The sequence below is a fragment of the Diuraphis noxia genome, unplaced genomic scaffold (assembly GCF_037042655.1).
Source record: "Diuraphis noxia isolate RWA-SAM2 unplaced genomic scaffold, SU_Dnox_SAM2 contig0002, whole genome shotgun sequence".
NCBI classification, from domain to species: Eukaryota; Metazoa; Arthropoda; class Insecta; order Hemiptera; family Aphididae; genus Diuraphis; species Diuraphis noxia.
Genome location: NW_028301712.1, coordinates 11,123,793 through 11,147,408, shown reverse-complemented (window position 1 = coordinate 11,147,408; position 23,616 = coordinate 11,123,793). Strand labels below are relative to the sequence as shown.

Here is a 23,616-nt window from a genome sequence, read left to right as displayed (position 1 = left end):
AATAACAGCAAAATAAAAAAATCGATTTTGTCGAAAACTGATTACCTAAGCATAAAAATTTCTGTTTTTTCGTTACTTTTTAGAGGTTTTTCTGACGCTTTTGAAAACTTCTAGAAATTTAGATCCACCAAATTTATACTTAATCAATGGTGTGATTATATAATATCATGGAACAATAATAATATTGTTCTGACGTTCTGTGATAATATCTTTGTTATCTTTGTGTCTGTACTCTGTATTTTGTCCGTAACAAGTAACAACCACGAATTAAAATATACTGGATACCCAACGACCTATATGAACTGCTATTTTTCTTGGACCCAAACTGACTTGCCAAAACAGCTGTTGCAAACTACACCTAGCGCTTGTTATCATATTAGTAGCAACTTTTACAAAATAATTTACCGCCAAATTTCTAAATATTTGGAATTAAATAAACAACCATGACAAATTATATTCGTCAATTCGTCATGTTAATTACTATCATTGGACATTGTTTATAACCAAGAATTAAAATAGACGTACATCTTAATTCATGTTTATAACTTAAATAGATTTCCCATTTTTCATTTAAATACATCAACTGTCGGTAGTGAAGCTGATTTACTTAATAATAAAACAAGAGGATACCTAACTCACCCAGATCGAAATTTATACTTAATACTCAAACATCTAGAAACATGTTTTTCAAAACATGCCACTTCTTGTGATGTGTTTGAAGATACATATAATGAGTTTTTTAGTTTAAATATTGGTTTAAAGTTTCCTTGTTTTGAACATCAAGCTGATATATATTGACTAATATTTTTTCGTATTATATTACTATGAGAATGAGGCAGTATTCTTACTTGGTGAATCAAAACTCAAAAAAACTAAGTAAAACAAAAAAAAAATTATCTAAATTAGTTAAAACGTGATTTGTTGACTAATTTAATTTAAGGTTTGAACTGTATATGTATTGTAATTACAGGGTGATTGATTAAGCGTAAAACACTCATTATCTTAATCAATCACCCTGTATAAGTATTTCATGCAATTTGTATTAAGTAACTATATTAATAAATTTGTAAAATTATTTGTATTATGTAATAAAAAAAGATGTAAATAATATTCATTAAATAATTAAATGTGCATTTTTCTTTTACTACCTATTAATACTTACCTTTCACTTAACACTTTATCAATCCATTTTGTCATAGTAGAATATTTAGAATGGTCAATGGTGCCTATTAATTGTTAATAATATTGCAGATTACAGTAATAAGAAAATGCATGAATGTTTTAAATTAATCGTTCAAAAAAATCATAATATTATTTGTTATTTATGCATAATATTTTAAATTTTAAATAGTCAATCCATTATAGTAAACGTTTAATTCCCTTGGAGCGCTAGTGCACCTTTGCACATTGAAAGTCAGTTTAGGAGCGCCTTATCATGTATCGTTGGGTATCCAGTATATTTTAATTCGTGGTAACAACTAACAAGTTAAACAGTAAACACGTTTTTTTTTTTTAGATTAAATTTAATTCAAGAAAACATCTAATTTATTATACCTCTATAAGTATATCTTACGTTATTAGTTTTTGATTTTATTTAATATTTGAAATACCAACTTTAAACTGATAAATTTAAAATACTTTTTCTTCAAGCGTAAAATTTATTGTAATGAAGTGTCATATTTGCGAAATTAATGAATCCAAGTATAAATGTCCAAAATGCAGAAACGTCAAGTAGTAAGTGTCAAATAATTCTATAAAATGTTCTCATCTATTATATGTAATTCGTTGATTTTTGGGTAAGATTACCAATTTACCCATGGAATATCAAACAATTGTTATGAAAATATTTGAGGGATACCTACTATAATAGGTAAAACAGTATTCAGTTAAAAATCCAAATCAAAATAATTTTAATAAATTTATATCGGGACTGAAATATAATAAAAGCTCACTGTGTATACAAATGTATTTTAAACTGTGTTCAATATATAGTATGTTACTATATTATGTGTATAATATAGGTGCTTGCTTTTATATTATTTATATTTGCTTGGAACTTCATGTAATCCATATTTAAAAAAATTAGTGTATTCTAATATCTAATTTGATACAAATGTTGAAATGTGTATACGATAATAAGTATGTGGAGTTTTTATTATCTACATAGGTATTTTTATTATTTTTTTAGAACAATTTTTCGGATTTTTTAAATTTATATTTTTACAATTTGATATTTTAATCTATAGAATCTAGTTGAACAGATAATTTTTTTATGGTTTTGTTAAAATATTTGATAATAGTGTAAATTAAAAATATGATTATAAGCTTTAGTAATAATTGATATAATTTTCTAAAACTTGTTTAACCTTAAAACAATTTCTTATTTTACAGTTGTTCTGTTGCATGTTACCAAAATCATTTATCAGGTGATTGTACAATGAACAACCAAGAAGTTTCAAATGAAATATTAAAAAATGTACAACTGTATCCGACTGAAGACACAATCCCATCTGAAAAATTGAATTTACTTTGTATGTATGATTTAATATAATATTAATCTAATTCTTGTTAATATTTAGGGTTTAGTCATATACTTAATATTCCTAGCTTAAATTTAGGTGTACCCATTTAAAATTATTCAAAGTACCTTATTTTTGACATTTATATTTATACTCTATTTACTGGATATCTTACTTATTGTACTATTGATATATTATTATTTTTATGTTTTTAGGTTATGACAATCGTCTAAAAGAATTAGTATCTGATTCTTATTTACAAAAAATATTGGAAAAAATAGACAACAGTACTAATCCCAACGAAGAATTAGAAAAAGCTATGGTTGAGCCTATATTTGAAGAATTTGCTACAAGATGTTTGGAAATTGTAAGGGACAAAAATATAAATTGAAGTTCAAACATAATTCACTAATCTACCACTGGCAAATAATAACATCTTTGTAATATTACCTACTTACTTTAAGGAGTTATTTTATAATCTTTCTTAAAAGATTACAAAAGCTAAATTGACTGAAAACTACTGTAAATTGTAATTATTATTATTATTATAAGATTGAATTATTAAATGTAATAATTTTATTAAATTCATAGGATAATTAATATTTTTAGAAAGTTCTATCACAGCTATGTATATGTTATTTTTTATCTGTTAAAATTTGAAGAGAGAAAAAATACTGGTCTTGCATGTTTCATTATATCACAAACATTTGGGATCAATAAACTACTTTGTAAACTAATTATTTTTTGGCATATATACTATTTTCCGATTAAATCATTCCTCACAATCAGAAACTTTCAAGTCAGGTTTGGCTTTTCAATTTATGACATTGTGAATATTTGTAAAGAAGACTACAAGGTAGCTTTCTTTCTCCTATTCTATATAATATACGCTGGTCTCCTTCATGAATATTTTTAGTTAAATATTTATGCAAACAATTTTATTATGTGCTATATTAAGTTCTTCTATAAGCAATGTGGTATCTTCTTGGTTTTGGTTTAGGTCTTAACAAATTCAAAATTAAAATAGCATTTGACATCTGCGTTAACAAATGCACCAATGTTAAAATTACTAGAGTTTAATTGATAAATATTTTTTCATACTTGTAGAAATGAACAAAAAAATGTTAGAATAATGACTGGATTCAAAAACTTTTCCTCAAGTTTTTTCACCAAATCGAAACAACTTATATGACAATCATTTATTTCAACATATTGTTTCAGACTCCACTGATTTTTAAAACATGATTCAGGTATTAGTAATTGTTTTGCTTTGTAACTATTTCCACCGTGTAATCCGCAACATGATAACTAAAAAAAGATTATAACTCTTATAGAGTACCAAGTACAAAAACAACTTTTAAACTTATCGACACTTATATTTCTTTAAAAATAAATTTCGAATTGGGTTTATGAACAACAGAACAACTATGTTTAGACACAGCCTAAAAATTCATATAACAGTGTTTTTTTATGTTTTAAGCACAACCAAGCTAAACAAAATTTATTAGATGATATTTTAGATGACATACGTCATAACTAGGTATACTACTTATTTACTTTACTTATTTATACGTAAAGGTTGTTTAGCAGAAGCGCAAATCGCAAGATAACTAAGTGAGCTTTTAGCCCTCCCTCCAATTTATTAGTGTCCCACAAACTAACAAGGTTATATTTACTTGTTAGGTAATCCATCTAGCTGAAAGATAGCTAGAGCAGGTATGCTTTAACTCCATGTTGGTTTTTTAAGCTTCGGGTGTTTTTTGCGTACCCCCAAAACGAGAGGTTGAATTTAGCGACCAGAGCCAGCAGACGTAGAGAGCAACTATTTTTACTACTAATCATACTCTAACTTGCTCTCTTAGCAAATTTTAAAAGGTTAGAATACATAAGTACCAAAATAGAAAATAAAAATGTATGAAAAGCATGGTAAATTATAGCGTATTGGCCATGCGTAAAAAATGCAATATTATACTTAGGTAATTCCAAATGTCATAACTTTGAAATTAAGTCTGGCCGACAAATTCTATTTGCGTCATCGTTCTAAAATAGTTAACAATAGAAAGTTCCAAAAAAAATCGAAAAATTTAAGGTGTTAGAGTGCATTTGTTACATAATTATTTTTTATGCGTATTTTGTTACTTTAATTGCGGATTTATAAGTGTATTTTTCTAAATTAAATTTCCTTCTAAGTTTTAATGTGCATTCATTTCATAGTCCTAGTTATCAAGTTTAGTTATAAAAAGGCCTATGACAGTATCCACAGAGAGTATACAATATTATGTGCGTATTCAGTTTCCCAAATAAAGAAGTAGCTTTAAGAGCTACACCTGCATGTGTTGTTTCCGTCTTACAAATGTAAAGCATTGCAAAAACTGTTTTGAATGGAAAAGAACCACTAAAGCTGTAATCCAAGCCAAGCTGCTAAGCAACCACATTTTCACACTATAAAGAGGAAAATATTTATAGAGCAATATTGTTTTTAATTTTTCGATATCACAAATACAAAAAAAGTTCTCATTGTTTAAGAATTCTTTATTTTTGAGTTTTTAAACTTGAATAACTTTTTTTTTAGTTGTGATATCAAAAAGATAAAAACAACTTTGCATTTTAGGTATTCTCCTCTTTATGATGTGAACATTTAGTTGCTTAGCTTAGATTATTGCTTGAGTAGTTATTTTCCGTGCAAAACAGTTTTCACAATGTTTCACATTTCTAAAACAGAGACAACACATGTGGTTGTATCGTTCTTTTAACTATATAGAAAAGTTTGTGGAACGACTGGAACGTATAAATTTAATATGAGGACATTTTACAGTGTAAACCTGGCTAAAGCAGGGGAGCACTGTCTTCACTTCTCCAGTAGTTTTTCTTGCGCTGGCGGAGTTGGTAAGAATACTACTGGAAAATTAAGACGGTCTCTGGTCTCTTAATTAATCTGAAAAAAATACGGCTCTTTGGTTTTGCTAAAGATTTAGAAATAATGAGAAAAGTCGTTAGTGGACACAGACAATAGAAATCTAGTGCTTGTTTTATTTAAAAATATGGTTTATGAACATATTTTAATGAAATATTTAAAGATCGTATTTTTAATCTTTTAAAGAAAATACGAATACAATACATTAATTTTTTTATGAAACTTACTCGTAAAAATAAAGGATTTCAATAAAATGTATCACACAATAAAAGAACTTATATACATAATATAATAATATAAGAAATTACTACTTACAATAAGAATTTATTAAAAAATTTTTAGATGCATTAATGTGACAATGTGCTTGGTATTAATCATTGGTGCCAGTTATAATCACGAAAAAAAAACCGCGAAAATAAAAATCGCGAAAAGTAAGAAGTTATTTATTAACCTTTATGATTTAATAAGTAATAATAACACTAGATAATCAATAATGTAATTTTGTACTTTTGCGTCTTGGATCATGTAATACATTATGTGAAAGTACGTGTTACAGTAATAATGAAGACGTGTTAGAACCACTTATTTCCTACTTTGAGGATACATGGATCGGTCGTCCAAATAGACGTAGAAGAAGGAACCCCAGATTTCCTATTTCACTGTGGAACTGCTTTATGTCTACTATATCTGGTTTACCTAGAACAAATAATTATGTTGAAGGGTGGCATAGAGGCTTTAATAATTTATTGAGTTCATGTCATCCAACAATATGGAAATTTATTGAAGCAATTCAAAAGAAACAGAGTTTAAACGACATGAAAATAAATCAATACATAGCTGGTACGATTGAACCATTCAGAAAACGAAAAAGGGATACACTTAAAGAATTAGTCAATGACTACGAAAATAGGGACAGGCTTGAATACCTAAGAGGTGTTGCCTATAATTTATCATATCAAATTTAAATTTAATTGTGTATATAGTATTTTGTTTTTAATTTAATTTTTCAATTTTTTTTCCTATTGCGATCATAGCATTTTATTTTATACAGTATTTTGATTTTATTTATATTTTAATGTTTATTATTACTTATTAATTATTATATTATAAAGGTATACCCACTAACGAAAATAATTTCTTACTTTTCGCTGTTAAAACATTTTGCGATTTTTATTTTCGCTGTTTTATTTTCGCGATTTTCACATGGACTCATTAATCATAAAAAAATCCTGCTATATTATGGATTCAACATTTAAAATAAAATAAATATTACTTATTATTCTAATTTAGTAGTTTTTTGGTATTTCAAATGAATAATGATTAATGAATCATCACAATAAAAATGTAATAGTATCCAACTGATGCATTTGATTTGTAGACCACCACTCACTAGTATATTAGATATCCCAATAACTACCACATATCTATAGTTTATAGTTTATACATACATTTTATAAGGTTAATTGAGTGTAAATTGTAGATCATTTAGAATAAGCAGTATAGTAATTAACATTAATTAAAGACTAGGCGCTCGCATTAAATTTGACTACAATATTTCTTATGGGAAATAAAAATAAAATGTTACATACATCATACATATACTTATAGTAGATTAGTAGGTAAATAACTGAGGCGGTTATAGGCAATAGCCTACGCTAATTGTTTTTGTTTTATAGGTATTTTAATTGATTGATTATTAGTGTATCGTGTACAGACTATATTCCTAATACCGGGGCTAGGTAAATTGAGTCCGAGATAAGTTTGGTACATTTTAAAAGCGGTAAATTGAGTCCCGGGGAAAAATAGGTTGTAGGTAAGTTGAGTCCCGGAAAAAATAAGGCAGTAGGTAATTTGAGTCCCTAAGAAAAACTATTTATTTGCATTTAAAATTTAAAAATGTGCACTATAGAATTGTTATTTATGATTTGTGAACAATTCATCGACTGCACGTATATGATTTTGAAAATAGCAACATGAATTTTTATTGCATAAAAAATAATTATATAATTAATAAAAATGCATGTTGCTATTTTCAAAATCATATATATGGAGTCAATGAATGTCCACAAATTGCACAAATAACAATTTTAAATGCATATAAATCGTTTTTCCCTGGGACTCAAATTACCTACTACCTTATTTTCCCCCGGGACTCAATTTACCGAGTTAGGGTCATTTGGGACTCAATTTACCAATTCTGCTAATACCTACTGTGACTGAGAGTAGAAAAATGGGCATAAGTTACGAGTTTGTATTTTTCAATTTTAGTGTTAATATCTGTAAATTGTAAATACCTATTGGCTATAATCAAATTAAAATTAGAATACACCATGTTTAAGTTTAATTGTTTAACCGCAATAGAATTTATAAGAAAATAAAAGAACGATTATTGTTTTTTCTCTTGACTAGTTAAATAAAACAACTGTGATGTACTAATATTATTATAATAATTAATCAGTGAGACTCACAGTGGTGCTTAGTGGATTGCTCCAGCGCCCACGAAATTATATTTTATGTTTCTTACATTCTTGGGGGGCCCAAATCGGGTTGCACATTATATCAGAAAACAATTTGTACATAAACCAATGTAAGATAAATGTAAATTGAACTACACAATTTCGCATAAAACTAACAATTGTAAATTTGTATTCAATATAAAAAATTATATACCTACCTACTATGTAGGTATATCAGTATATCACTTCATGAACTGAAAATTAATGAATTCTTAGTACGGTCATAACTCATAAGAGATGACATGTTATTTTACAATGTTAAATTTACATTATATTTTCAGTCATGATATTGCGGTTATGTAGGATATGAGCATTTTGAGTTCTCGTTTTTTTCTTTTTCATAGCGATTATAATAATTAGACATCTGAAAAATTACGAAAACATCTAAGTACCTACCTATCAAGAATCGAAACAAAGTAATAATTTGAAATTTCACATTGTCATTAATATTTCTTTTCGCTTGGAGCCCCCGAAACGCTGGGGCTGGAGTAGTTAGCCCAATATAAAGAACAGAATGAGAATTAGGAAACTGATTGAAAATATATGCAGTATTTTGAACCTCTAGCCTTTTTAAATTTGTCGACTTCGATTACGTATTTACGTATTTATTTACGATTATGCATATTAAGTGTACATTGTACAATTTGTACATATTTTCATGATGAGTACAGTCGTGTAGCAATTAATACGTTTGTGTTATCTAGTATCTTTAATCTTATTCTGTAAATGTAACATCTTTGTTGTTTAATTTGTTTTCTCTCGTTAATCGTTATAAATTTATAATTAATATTTTATATTACTAGTAAATACTAATAAGTACTAGTAAGTAGTAAGTATGGACGATTTTAGTTATATACATAAACATAACAGTTATATGCGATATGCAATCTTTTCAGTTTTCAACAATGTTGGCCCCGAACCCACATAATATCTATTCTGTGCCCGAACCCAAGTGGCCAAGTCCCAAAGATATAGATAACAATATGTTCTATATCAAAGACTCGGAGCTAATTTTGTTGACTATCAGATCCATGGATAAAACCAATACGTATATCAAATATTATCTATAGTTCCATGAAAAAACATCCGCAGTATCTGATAAGCATTGAGCCATATGTTCGCAAGGTCGAGGTTGTTTTTTTTTCGCGCATTCCTCATCGATGAGGCGTGTTTTCGTGGAAATATGTTGCAGTACGACGTGCGTCTGTGTCTGTGAAACGCGAAAAAGTCTAAATTGACGACGATTTACGAATTACGGTCCTGCCGTTTCGCTTTTCGATGCCGTCAGTTTATCTTCCGCTGTTCTCAATCGCAACGTTGACGCTTGCAGTGTCCGCGCCGCAGCCGCAGTGTCCGATTGATGTCGAAACTAGTCGGTTGTAGATTACGGTGGTACTCGTATGTTCGTGTCCGTTTTAGGTTTTGATATATTTTTCGAATTTTTTTCTACACGACATGTTGCAGACGTATGTTCCCGGCACACAATGTTGCATACAAACTCAATAAAAGTATGTAATGCATATATTTTGTATTCTGTACTTTAAATTCGTTATAATACATTGTTAACCATACGTGTTTAGTTAGCCACGTTTCCTGCCTGGGTTATTCCATTGTGGGGGTATTGTAGAATTATTTAACCGCATCACCATGGAGGACGGTGGTGTGGATCAAAAAGCCAACGATGCGCAGTCTGACGTAAAACAAAACTGTGTAGAAAATATCAATTCTATACAACCACCTTCGAGTGATAACTGTGTAGCCAAAAAGACATCATTTGAAATCACTAGTATCACAGAACCAAATAATGATGACAATGATGACGATTCCCCTGACACCGAGTCACATGTTCACGATCACAGAACAGTAGATAACAGGCACGAAGCTGAATTGCAAAATTATGCTGACAACATGGTTGTGTACAATACGTCTAATGATCTAGGCAGTTCTGCACCAGTCATACCGACTAGCTCACAATATGGTCTGGCTATTGTTGATAATTCAGATGGTGGCCATTCTTTAGGTTCCATTAAAAATGAAGAAATGCATGGTGTCGATGCTAATTCACAAAAGAATGAGTGTGATTTAAATGGTCTTCAAAACAAAAATAGAAATGAGAGGTTTAAAGTTGTGAAAATTGAAAGTACAGAACCATTTAAACGTGGTCGTTGGGTGTGTATGGACTTTTTAGATCATTCAATGAATCAACAACAATCAGGTAACAATAAAATAATCATGGTAAATGGTGATAACAAGGCTTTTTCTCAGGCAAATGACTTAGATACAAATGAGCCATTGGACAATGGCCATCATGAAAATCCAGAGTTTAGAGTCTGTACTAATAATGTCAGTACTTACACCAGTAATTGTAATAACTCAGATAATTATAAAAATCCAACTTCTACTTACAATATTGTATCGTCTGGTGTAACTACTCCTATCCATAGTGCCTGTGTGTCTCCTGGTCAAAGCTTACAGACTAATATGCAAGTTCCGGTTTTATCAAGTCAGCCAATTTCAACTTCTGTACAGGCACCACAGCCACAAAGTCTTACCCAAGTTCAGTTATCAACCCAGCATAATAATATCAATCAAAATTGTATACCACATTCCAGCTTACAGTCTCAGCAGATACAACAAGTAATTGCAAACGCCGGAGTTATGCAATCTCAGTTACAACAAACCCAACCAGTTATTAATGTTATGCAAAATCAAAACTCATCAATACAACCACAGTCTATTCAACATATAAACTCTGTGGATCAGAATGTCACTCAAACAATGCCACAACAATATCAATCTATGTCACAGGCAAATTTACAACAACAAATTTTGCAACATAACATGCCAGCACAGTTTCAAAAATCATTTGTACAACAAAATCAATCTGTCTTACCTAACTGTGCACCTATCCAGCAATCAGTAAACCAAATGATTAATCAACAAGTTCCTCAATATTACAACTCCCCACCAGTCCAGTCACAAAATGTTACTTCTGAATCTTCAACCACGGTGTCTATGTCTAATCAACATATTGGTCAACAGCAATTTCAGTCAATACCTATTCAAAATCAACCATTGCAAAATCATGTACAAATTCAACAAAACCAACAACAGTTGTCAGCTCCTGTGCAACAAATGCAACAACAGCCTAGCCCGCAGCAAAATATGGTACAACAAAATCAAATGCAATCTCAAATGGTCCAACAAAATCAGCAATTATCTCATCAGTCAACCATTTCTCAGCCTAGTCAACCTCAACAAACCCAGTCTGTTCCTCAACAAAGTCAGCAAATGCCTCAGCAACATATCCAGCAGCCTCAACAAACACCACAAGCCCAACAGACACATGTCCAGCAAGTATCTTCTTCACAGCAACAACAACAACAACAACAACAAGCACCTCAACAAATGCAACAAGTTGGACAACAGTTACAAGGACCACAAGGTTCACAAATCCAGCAGCAATTGCCTCAGCAAACTCATCATATTAATCAACTTACTCAAATTAGCAATCAACCGCAGCAAATGCCTCAGTCAAATCAAATGCAACAAATAGCTCAAAGTCAACAAATTTCACATCAACCTCAACAAATTACACTACAGAGCCAACAGATTCCCCTACAAACACAATTACAACATTCTAAGCAAATGCAAACAACTCAAATTCAGCCTCAGTCTCAACAGATTCCTCAACAACAGCAGATTCCTCAACAACAACAGATTAGTCAGAGTCAAATAATTCATCAAAATAATCCACAAATAAATCATACAGGACAGATGATTCCTCAGCAAACTCTTAATCAAGGGCAGCAGTTAAATCAACAAAACCAACAAGTTCAACAGCAACAACAACAACAACCTCAACAACAAATACAACAGCAATTAGCCCAAACTAGCCAACCTAGTCAACCAATGTCTCAACAAATTCTACAACCAAATCAAAGTATGTCTCAACAAAGTCAAGTTTTAAATCAGCAGCTGGGAATAAGTCAATCAAATTCCCAAATGTCTGTACCTCAATCTCAAAATCAACAAGTAATTCAACCACAACAGCCACAACACATGCAACAAGCTGGGCAACAATATCAACAAACTCAACAAATGATGCAGTCTCAGCCACAATTGCCAATGCAAAATAATCAACCCATCATGCATCAACCAAGTTATTCACAGGCTCAAAGTTTAAACGCTATGCAACTTCAGCAAGCTGTAATGCAAATTCCGACTAACACTGTTACGTCTACTCAAATGCATATACAGCAGCAACAGCCAGTGGGTCAGTCTAATATGATGCAGCAACCACAAATTACCGTTATACCACAAAATACTATACAACCAATTCCTATGTCCCAACAACAAATGACATATTCACTACAACAACATGTGCCTATTAACCCAAACTATGCTAATGGTATGCAAAATTGTTACATTCCTTCCCAACAACAAATGGCACCATACAAACCTTCAATGAAAACTGTAGAAATAAAAAAAAAAGAAGACAATAATGCTGAAGATGTTGATAATGGAACCAATAATAGTGCAACTACTACTGTAGCTATCGATAACAAAATTGAACAAGCTATGGATTTGGTCAAAAGCCATCTTATGTATGCTGTGCGTGAAGAAGTAGAAGTATTAAAAGAGAAGATTGCAGAGCTAATGGATAAAGTTGGACTACTAGAAACAGAAAACTCTAATCTTAGGATGCTTGTACCACCAGACATGTTAGAGCAATACAACCGCGAAAAACAAAAATCTACAAACGGTCAGTCTACTCATAATCAATAGACTTAAGTTTTAACTACTTGGTAAATAATAAAAGAGTAATATGTTAGGCCAAATAATGTAAAAACAGTGAAGTGTACAGATTGTTGTTGATCTTTATTAGTTTGATTTGTACAGTGTAATATTAGTAAAGACTTTGAGTTTAATCATTTTATTTTAATAGCTAACTATGTAGCTAGGTATGTACTTTTATATTTTTTTGAATATGATGATATTTAAAATCAAATAGGCCCAAAGTTAAAAATAGTCTAATGTTGAGTATTTTAGATTATGAATGGAAGCAAGGACACTGTTAAACTATATTTTGTTCATTTATACTTTTCATAAAATATTGATAATTTGTTTTTCAATGTATTTATTATTAAGACTGTGTACAATTAAAACAAATTCAAAATTTAAGTCAAAATACTGATTCATTTTTTTATTATTATTATTATGGTATACGACTATACGAGGTACATTTTATGTCCTTGCTTTGTGATGTGCAATTGTTTGCGAATTTAAATGTAAACTTTAATTTAAGATTGGAACTGACTGAATAAAAAAAAAAACATTTTGGTTAAATTTTAAATGATAATTTTTTTAGGTGTGCTGAAAAAATAATGATAATTATTAGCATACACTCCAACTGATTATTTTGTATAATACCCAGTATAATACAAAAGCTCGCATAAAAGACATTTTTAAATTGTATATTAGAATAAATATAATTTATCTGATAAAATTATTAACCTAAGCAAATACCTATGCAACACTTTAGTAAATATAAAAATTTAAACTAAATTTTGCATGATAAACATATCACTGTTCCATTTGTAAGTGTTAGTCTGGGTGTAAAAAAAAATATATATATATATTTTAAGATTCAATTTCTACCAAATTGTATTCTTTATAAAATATATTTACATATGTGTCTATAAAAAGAGTAAAACACAATATTTACCTAGTATATTACAATATAAGGTATTTTAATTTTTAATACATTTTTTCAGAAATTACTATTAACCAGTTTTGTTATCATTATCTCTGTCACTAGATATTTTTACTAAACTAAAATTGTTGAAATATACATATTTCTTTAACACAAACACGCTGGCATCTAATCACAATTATAGTCAATAACAACATTGTTGCAGTCTACATATTAACTTATTGATAATTTTTAGTCTTTTAAGTTACTATTTATATTTTCTTCATACCTATATTGCTCATATTTGTGATTTTCCGAATCACTAACATTGTTGTATTAAAAATAAAATACTCTGAAGTTTATGATACAGGTAATACAAAAATAAATATATTCTATAGTTATTTGTAAGATTTTGTATTAAATACTCAAATGTTCTTAAAATTTCTCTTATTAAAACACCACTTACACTATTCAAAATATATTTTTATTTTCTAAGTAAATATTTACTTAATCATATTTTAAAATATAACTAATTAAACCAGGATCATAATTTAAAACTTAAAATTCTACACTGTTTATGTTAAAATTAGGTTTATATTTTAAATTCATTACCTGTAGGTAATATCATTTGTGATGGAATCAACAGTCATATTTTAAGAATATTAAATATTTGAGTATTTACCCAAATTATCTGTTCTTTACAGTACTTGTTTATTTTATTTATTTCATTTATTACCTACTACATATTATTTGATACCAGAATTATATATAAAAACTAATTATTAAAATATGTAACTATAAAATTTAACATGTCATTAATATCACTGTGGTAATTTATTTTATATTAGCTGTCTAGGCGTCAATATAGTTTTAAATAATGTTTTTATTAGCTTACTATATAATGTGCAAAGATTTCTATGTAAATTTTATTTGTTTCAATTATTATGAATTGTGATAGTTTCAATATACCTATACAAAATTGATAAGGCTTGTGAAAGTATACCTAATAATTATGTATTGAAGATATTTGTTTTTGCCTTTTCAGTTCAAAAATGTATGTTCTTCTTTTTATACTCCTACTAGACAATATATATATTATAATAAATAAATAACTAATTTATGATAAAAAAAAACCTGAGTATTGTCATTTTTTAAATTATTTAACTTATTTATAGATTCTAAAGATGATTACCTCTGACTGAAATGAATTCCAACGTTGTGTGACATCTGATTGAATACCATAATTTAAAAAACTCAACTTCATTTCTTTTTTTACCATAGTTTGTTGATCGGTTATTCTGTTGATTATTGTTATTCCAAGTCCAAGCTGAAATATTGCACTAATTATCATAACACCACTAATCTATATTTAAAAAAAAAACAAGTATAAACTAATGCAGGTTAATCGTTATTGATAAGAGTATAGGAAAAGTATAAGGTAGGTACCTACTAAATATTAATTATGAAAAAACAAAGACAAAGAATGCTGAAAAGTAATTGGTATAATATTTATTATATATGTAATCATCTAAAAAACCATTTTCTTCCATCTTTGTAGGTATGGTTTTGGGGGAATTAATTCTTCTATGAGATTAAAGAGCTTCCCCCCAACATATTCAACCAATTTGTTTTTATATTCACTTCAACTGTGTTTTACGTAGAATGCAAAAAAATAAAATACAAATAAAATTCGATATTTTCGAATTATTACTCTTGGATAATTAATTAATGCCCCTTCCTATCTTCCTAGTTTGCTAGTTTCCTTTATATTAAAATATTAAACTTAAAATTGTACACACATTTAAAATTAAAAACTATATAATAAAAAAGATTAATGATTTTATAAAAAATGATCTACATAATAGTCTATATTATCTCATTCAAATCCATTAATTCAAAACTTATCCTCTTTATCAATTCCTGGTAATCCTCGTAGACACCTGAAGTGTAAATAGTGTCGTGATCAACACCATAATGATTACCTAATAAACATATATTGCCTCATAGGTAATAAACAATGACATCAATATGTAGCTTTTTTATCACATTTCCTAGTTTTTTCCTGTCATGGTAGTTTTATATTCACATGTCACATACGTATAACGTATACTTATAGTATCAATTTGAGTATTCGATATAGATTGTGACCTATCTATTAAAATCCGTACCTTAGTACAGAGGTATTCAAACAGTTTTACTCCGCAGCTCCTTTGTGCGTTCACAATATTTTGATGGCTCCCAAATTATTATGAAAAAATTGAAACCACACACGGATAGAATATGGCCAATATGTTATATGGATAATAAATAACAGTGATTTTAGTACAAGAAACAAAAATTTGGTTGCATTGTGAGGTGTGTCATTTTCATTTCCATGATTGCAAATAATATTTATAATAATTATAAAAGACCTAGGTATGATGTTGGTTTTTGGTTCTTTGACACAGCTCTCTTTGTTAACTCTCACGACGCCCCTGGGAGCTACGACGCACAGTTTGAATACCTCTGCCTTAGTTTATGATCTATGTATTAACTGTATGATTTTCATTAAAATTGAAATGTATGTCAGTAATGTTTATATTAAATAAATAAATTACATGACATTTGTTAACTGTTATTTACTTATTGACAGTTATGTAATATTATCATACATTAATTTATACCATACTAAATTAAATTATTTAATTTATTTATTCAATAGGTACCTTACTCATTGATATGATATGAATATATAATGAAATTTAATGAAAATATGAAATAATAATTTACGAATTTGCTCACACAATAGCAAAGTTGTCTGCGTATTGTTAAAGCAGTATATAATGCACAAATACATGACAACATCATTAAAAAGCCACTATACAAACAAAAAAATATTGTCTTATTTGTTTCCAAGTTGAGAAACGTTCTTGTGATATCCAAATTTGATATATATTTGTCAGATGTTTTCATTAAAATAATTGAGCATATCTAAACAAAAATAATTAACTTTATTTATACTTATGTATTTTCATAATTAATAACTAACTTACAACATAAATAAAAACTATCCTTAGTTTTAGAGCTATGATATTTGTGTAGGTATATAATAAATGATTATTTAGCAAATAAGTAATTAATAATTAAAATTATAGAATTTTATATAGAATCTAGTCACCCATTTAGAAAGTTATACCATGAAAATTGTTTTAACTTTCACTATGCTTAAATGCTTATGTACATTTCTGAGAACAAGAATATACAAATAATATAAATTATGTAGTTAAAGTAACTTTACTAAATTTTACTAATTTTTTCGAAAACCAATGAAAACATACATAAACATTGAATTTCTTTGAAAAACTGCCTATGAATATTTTAGATTCTGTGTGGAGTGATGATAAATATTTAAATAAATATTAATAAATAAATATGATTAATATTTGTCAGATTATGATTTAGTGCTTTTTGAAACAAAATGTGTTCATATAATCAAATTTATGACTTATGAGTGGGTATGTCAATAATTGTGTTAAAACTAATCATGCAACTAAAAAAGATTTTTTCTCAATGATTCAACAATTGGGCAACCATAGTTATTCTTCAATATCAATGCCAACAAAATTGATTGGCTTAGTTGTTAAATAGATAGGTAATTAATTTAGAACAAACAATAAATCATATAAATTGAAACACAATGCAGGCGAATCACTCGAATCAGTTCCAAAAGAAATTTAGGGATTTTAATAATTTGTACTATGTGTATTTACCAAAATAAGAAAATAGTAGAAAAAATCTATTTATTTTTTTAAAATTGATTATTGTCCTATTCCAACGGTCGAGAACATATGGCTCTTTTTTAAATTACTAATCTGTGGATCTTTGAAAAATGCATCAATATATCGAGAACCGTAAAATATAAATTTTATTTTAAAAAATAACAAAATTCTATACCTACGGGCTACGACCTAAAAAAAAAATTTGATTCCTGGACTGAACAACCTAATAAGTTTCCTGGATATCATGTTTAGTAACTTTAAAATAAAAAAAATGGCTGTTTCTTACGAAAAGGTTCCTGACCCTTTCCTATTCTATTAAATGATCGAAAGGAATCAGGATTTATCTGTTAAAAAATAGATCAAATCCCGTTGATTTTGACTGGCTGGAGAATCGTCAGTGAAGATTAAAAAGTGAACATCAATCAATTCAGGAACACTTTCTAATATTCTTCGACATTTACTATTCTATTTAAATTAATGACAAATGATCCAAACTTGAAATCATTAGCACTACGATTGATGCGATTTTCACTGTGTATGATAAAAAAATTATATAGGTACCTTCCTATCTTTTTTAGATAACTTTCATTTACTTTATAGTATTGTCCAAATAATATGCGATTCTATAGAAATTTAAGAATTAGGACTATTAATACAAATCTTTTAAAGAATAGTTTTTACGTCATGTCTTGAAATTAAATTACATACATTTTTCCTTCCTTTATTTGACTTTCGATATTAAATATATAATTCAGAAATCCAACCGAGTAATCGTCTACTAAGTAACAACTCATGTCTGGTGACTGGTATACACGATAAGTATAGTAGAAATAATGATTCGATTTTCAACTTCAGTATTTTTTACGGTGAGAAAGTGAATCTAATTGGTGGATTCGGGTATTTGCATTTAGATTATAATTTAAAATTCTCAGTAGTTTTCAACAATACCGAAAATAATATGTGTATACCTATCAACCTATGTATACCTACTCACACAGTTGTTATATTATATTGTTGTATTAATTAATAAATATTATTCATGGGTACCTAAAACTTAAGCATATTACTATACATACAAATATGATAATATGCAAAATTTTAGATAATAATATTAATTCAACCTACCGGATATCGTATTAATAATAACAATATATAAATAAAATATAAAATATCTTAAGCCGGAAAACCGACTACACTCAGAATTGTTTTTCGTATAAAATTATACTATCATTAAATTCAAATTTAACACTGTCCATTACAATGAACCTATGAACCACTTGTAATTTGTAACCTACTGTACAGCAGAACGTCACCCACTTTTTTAAATTAATCTCTATAAAAACCCTAGGTACCAATCTGCAGTTAATATTTTAAAAAGTACGAAAATTTAATACGATGTTTCTCACAAGTTTATTTAATGGAAGTTCAAAAATATTAAACCAACAATACACGATTAATTTTCATATGCATTTAAAATTCATATTTTGACAAAATATCAAAATAAACGAAGACATCAGAATTTTTCACCAAATTTTAAAATTACTATTTGAGTACATGGTTGAATTTTCGAACTATTTTGGCTCTTTTTAATAGCTAAGTTATATGTCATAAAAAATTTTAAAATGTTAATTATTTTTTGGTTGGAAATGCATAAAAGTGTTTCTTTTTATCGTTGACATAAGAAATTTAATTAGTAGATTCCCAAGAAGTTTTTCTACCAACATCAAAAAATAAAAAAGTTCACCCACTGGAAAGTTAAGCTAATATTCATAAATCATAACCATGAGATGTTTTAATTTTTTTAATTTTTTTTTTTTTAATATTAAATTTAAGTTTATTTATTCAAGTATCCATTATTATGTCATGTTGACTCTATGATTAGAATCGTTTTTCCTATGCAATGATTTATCATTGAATTCAAATATAACTTAAAACTACTGTAGTTATAGCATAGCAGTATCCACTTAATCACATTTTTTTGAAGTTTTAGATTCTGAGCGGAGCGATGAATGTATTGATTTTACCATGATGTGTTTTTATTTTTTGTTTGTGTCGGTCATCACGTTTTGGGGCCGTAAAAGTGCTTCGGTTTTTGACTTCAAGACCTCGCTCGATCAGAAAGTGAATCTAGTTGGTACTTTTTAGGGTTCATCAGGATAAACAAACTAAAAATTAAGGGAAAAACAGGAAATTTTACGCACAATCAATTTTCGACAAAATCAATTTTGGTTTTTGATGTAACTTTAAAACAAATGACCATAGATACATGACATTTTCACCAAATGTTTATATAAATATATTCTATCTACCATGCAAGTTTCGACTTAAGTTGAACTATTCATAGGCATATGCAATTTTCGATCATTATTATTTTTTTAAAATTAATATCGATAAAATTTATTTTTTGGGTAGAAGATCTTGAAAATGTAATACAATATACAAGGTGGTTTTAAACATATTGTTACAATAACAGTTGAAAAATAAAATAAATTCATATTGTCACAATTTTTTTTTATAAGCATTAAAAGTTCAAATTTTTACTAAATACGTAAAAATTACGGCAATGTTCAAATTATCTTAGATAAAAATTCATAAAACTTTTTCTTTTTAGATCTAAGATTTGAAAATTAAATACAAGGCTCCTAACATATTTTTACAATAGCAGTTGAAAAATAAAATAAATATATAGTCACAAATTTTTTTTTAAGCATTTAAATTTTAATTTTGACACCATACGTAAAAATCACGAAAATTTGCAAATTATTTTAAGCTAGAAAATTCATAAAATTCTTTCTTTTTAAATCTAAGATTTGAAAATTTTTAATAATCTTTAATATATGCTTGACAGATAAACCGTTTCCGCTCAGAATCGTTTTTCCTATACAATGATATAATATCATTGGATTCAAATTTAATTCCATCCATTACAGTAACCCACTTGTATAACCTACTATACAACAGAGCGACATCTACGACTTACCCGCTTTTTTTTCTATGAATTTAATTGAAGAAAATGAATAGGGGCCTACCAAATCAAAAAACTTGAAAGTTCAATGTATATAGTTCTTAAGCTGTTTTTACTGGATTTATACTATACAGTTGAGTGAAAATCAATATAGTAATTTTTCTGAGCAAAGTCATACACGTATTGTAATGTTTTTTTTTATTTTGTAGTTCTTCAAAAATATTAAATTTGGAAATTATCCACTTTTGTATTACATAAGTTATTAGATATTTTCAAAATATTAGAATAATTTTAAGCTATTTATAAGCAAGTACGAATTAATAAACATTTTTATGAATTTAATCCAAAGACAGGTATTTGAGAAGTAAGTAGTTGTTCTTACATTAAGTATATAATGTATTATAGATATATAGATACTAGGCATATAAGAATACAATTTAAATTTTTTAAATTTTTTAAAAAATTTTATTCAATCGGTATAAGTTGAAAGTTGGAACTTTTAGATTTTTCCATAGACCTGCTATCACCTATATAACCTACAACGAAACTTTACGACAAGAACATTATCTGTGTTTGTACGTAGGTTTTTTACGATACTTACCTAATTTAATTTTTTAGCAAGTTTTTTTATTTAAAATACAATAAATTATATCATTATATAGCGTAAATTAAAAATGTTCATAAATCGATTAAATCTGAACTATCGTAAAAAACTCAGATAGTATTAATATGTTCTTATTGTTCTTACCATCAAGTTTCATAATTTATTACACCTTTTGATCGATTCACTCTAATTTTTAAACTACTAACGAAGACGAGTAATTGTTCACAAGGTTACAATTATCTGTATCGAAAATATATTAAAAAAATATCCTATATTATCTAGAAAAAATATAATATCTATTTAACTTATGCTTACTATTAAAAAAATGTTGGAATAAAACATTATTGATGGTTCAGTGTACATGAACACTACAAATTCTTTCCATTTTTCGTTTGTTCGACGACTATCTAAATATCTACTATCAATTGACGTCACTGAACTATAACCTTCATACAACAACGAGGACATCCTTATGTTAAGAGTATTTTTATTACCGGCTGTTGACTGCCGTGGCGATCGTTGACTTTGATTCTCCTCATCATTGTTTTCATCTGCAGATAACAGTTGACCGCCGTGTGCAGACGAGGTCCTCTTTCTTTTAACTCTTCTTTTGAGCTCTACTTCTTCTAATGGATGTAAACTTGTTCGTCTTTGATTGACAACGTCAGATGATTGTGGACTTGGGTTTGGACTTTGTAAGACTGAGAAACAATAATATTTTAATCTATGAACATTTTGACCATCGATGACTTTTGTATAATTACCTACTTAGTATTTACTATTTCAAGTTATCATTAGTTCGGATTTGTAAGAAATGTAACTAATGTATAAGCATTAATTTGATTAAATTGTTATTAAGAACTAGGTAGACTTTAAAATTACGCTTTTTAAATTATAATAATTACCACTTTGATCAGAATCGGTTGTTTCGTATATTTGTTGATTTATATCATTTACATTACTATCATCATTTTGATCTAAAGTTTTTGAATCATCATCATCACTCATGATAATATACTATGCTGGTAAACAAATAAAACTCAATTTTTCATAAGAAACTTAACTATAAATTAAAATGTATAGGTACCTATATAATACTTATTTGTTACTTGGAAACATTAAAATATACATAATGTTATATCATTAATTACTTTTGTAGCAGCGTGTAAAAGTATTATATTATATACAGACTTCAGATAATGTATCCCATCATAATATTTAAATCACTATTAATTATATTTTATACAAATATTAACATTTTGTAAATTATTTAATAATAATATATTGTTAAAAACAGTTTTAAGTCAAAAACGTTTGTAAATATTTTAGTCTAATACTTGAGTTCAAAGTTTTGAATTAAATGGTTTGTGTTTTCTTCAAAACAGATATCACTATAGGTACATATATTATGTAGGAGGATGCGTAGTGCTATAAAATTGGTACCAGTTGTAGCTTGTAGGTATAAGTTCTGTGAAGATTTTCTGCTCAATTGGAGGTTTTTAAAAATAAAATAATTACTATTAACATGCAGACCAAATAATAGCAGTTAAATATATTAACAAGTACCTAAAGAACCTATTAACAAAACAGTAAGTTACTAGGTTATTGTGTACCTTGGATTTAATGATGGTACTTGTTGCCAAGGAATTGGTGAAAATAGTGAATCATGTTCAATATATATGGTTAGCACGTAGTAATCTGAAAATGAACTTCCACCTTCTAACTCTGGACATATTACCGTAAGATCATAAACGTAGTCAGTGGAAAGAAAAAAAGGTAAACCAAAAAATAATTTAAGACCATTGACCTAATTCATCATTTTTTGTCTTTATATACCTATATAAAAAAATTCACAATTTGTATTCTCCATTTTTCTGTCATATAGATAGGTACGTTAATAGATGTATAATTAATTATTAGTAAAAAATAAAGGACTGAAAATCTAAAATTATTAGTGTTTCTTATACTTTTCTCCATCAAACTTGGACTAGATGAAAATGGCGAGTTTCAATAATAACATTTGGAAATATTTCTTTGACTGATTCGTGAGCACTGATTTCGAACTTCAAATATTGCAGCTTTTGAACGTTAAAAGGTTGATATATTTGCAAAAGATATTTACACATTTTAATGTGTATTTGTTTTGTTATGTTTGGTAAGAAAAAAAAATTAGGCAATAGACACATAAAACCTGCTTACGTAAATATGTGTATAATTATTTATGTAAAAATATTGGTGCAAAATTATAAGTACGATATTCAATCAATTCGGTTTGTTTCGATATAAAATTTATAATTTAGGTTGTTCTTAAAGAAACATAAATAATTATTTTTTATATTATTCTTAAATTAATAAATAGCTTCATTTAGAGTAAATTGGGTATTGTTTTCTCTTCTTATAGGTCTTGTCATAAATTGCTTTTCGCGCCGATGTGATATAATTGTGCGTAATATTTGGTACATCAATATCAACTTTTAAATAAATATCAGTTCTAATAATTTTTAAAGGTCTGTTATAGATGTATTTTTGTTTAAAATTTTCTTTTAAAATTTGTTGATTATAACATTACTTATACACGATTAATATGTTCACCGTTTGGTGTATGAAAATATTTTTCAATTTTCGTTTATAAGCTAGCCCTACAA

The 23,616-nt window shown here is 27.9% G+C and overlaps 3 protein-coding genes and 1 long non-coding RNA gene across 4 annotated transcripts; 3 read left to right on the top strand and 1 right to left on the bottom strand.

Moving 5' to 3' along the window:
• The first annotated feature begins 1,481 nt into the window (after positions 1–1,481).
• On the top strand, positions 1,482–3,259 carry LOC107172272 (zinc finger HIT domain-containing protein 3). The gene is made up of 3 exons (XM_015522561.2): positions 1,482–1,734; positions 2,392–2,531; positions 2,735–3,259. Exons 1-3 carry the CDS (start codon positions 1,667–1,669, stop codon positions 2,908–2,910), a joined length of 384 nt encoding a protein of 127 aa, XP_015378047.1. The 5' UTR covers positions 1,482–1,666; the 3' UTR covers positions 2,911–3,259.
• Positions 3,176–21,979, bottom strand: LOC107173487 (uncharacterized). The gene is made up of 6 exons (XM_089218313.1): positions 21,877–21,979; positions 21,287–21,672; positions 16,426–16,614; positions 14,837–15,007; positions 3,621–3,827; positions 3,176–3,556 (listed from the first exon to the last, which is right to left on the bottom strand). The coding sequence occupies exons 1-6, from the start codon at positions 21,977–21,979 to the stop codon at positions 3,473–3,475; spliced, it is 1,140 nt and encodes a 379-aa protein (XP_089074439.1). The 3' UTR covers positions 3,176–3,472.
• LOC149058097 (uncharacterized) lies at positions 3,634–6,565 on the top strand. Its single transcript, XR_016190584.1, has 2 exons — positions 3,634–3,769; positions 5,776–6,565. It is a non-coding gene; the product is annotated as an uncharacterized LOC149058097 (long non-coding RNA).
• On the top strand, positions 9,103–13,298 carry LOC107173522 (uncharacterized). The gene has a single exon (XM_015524095.2). The coding sequence runs from the start codon at positions 9,597–9,599 to the stop codon at positions 12,735–12,737; it is 3,141 nt and encodes a 1,046-aa protein (XP_015379581.2). The 5' UTR covers positions 9,103–9,596; the 3' UTR covers positions 12,738–13,298.
• Positions 21,980–23,616: the final 1,637 nt, after the last annotated feature.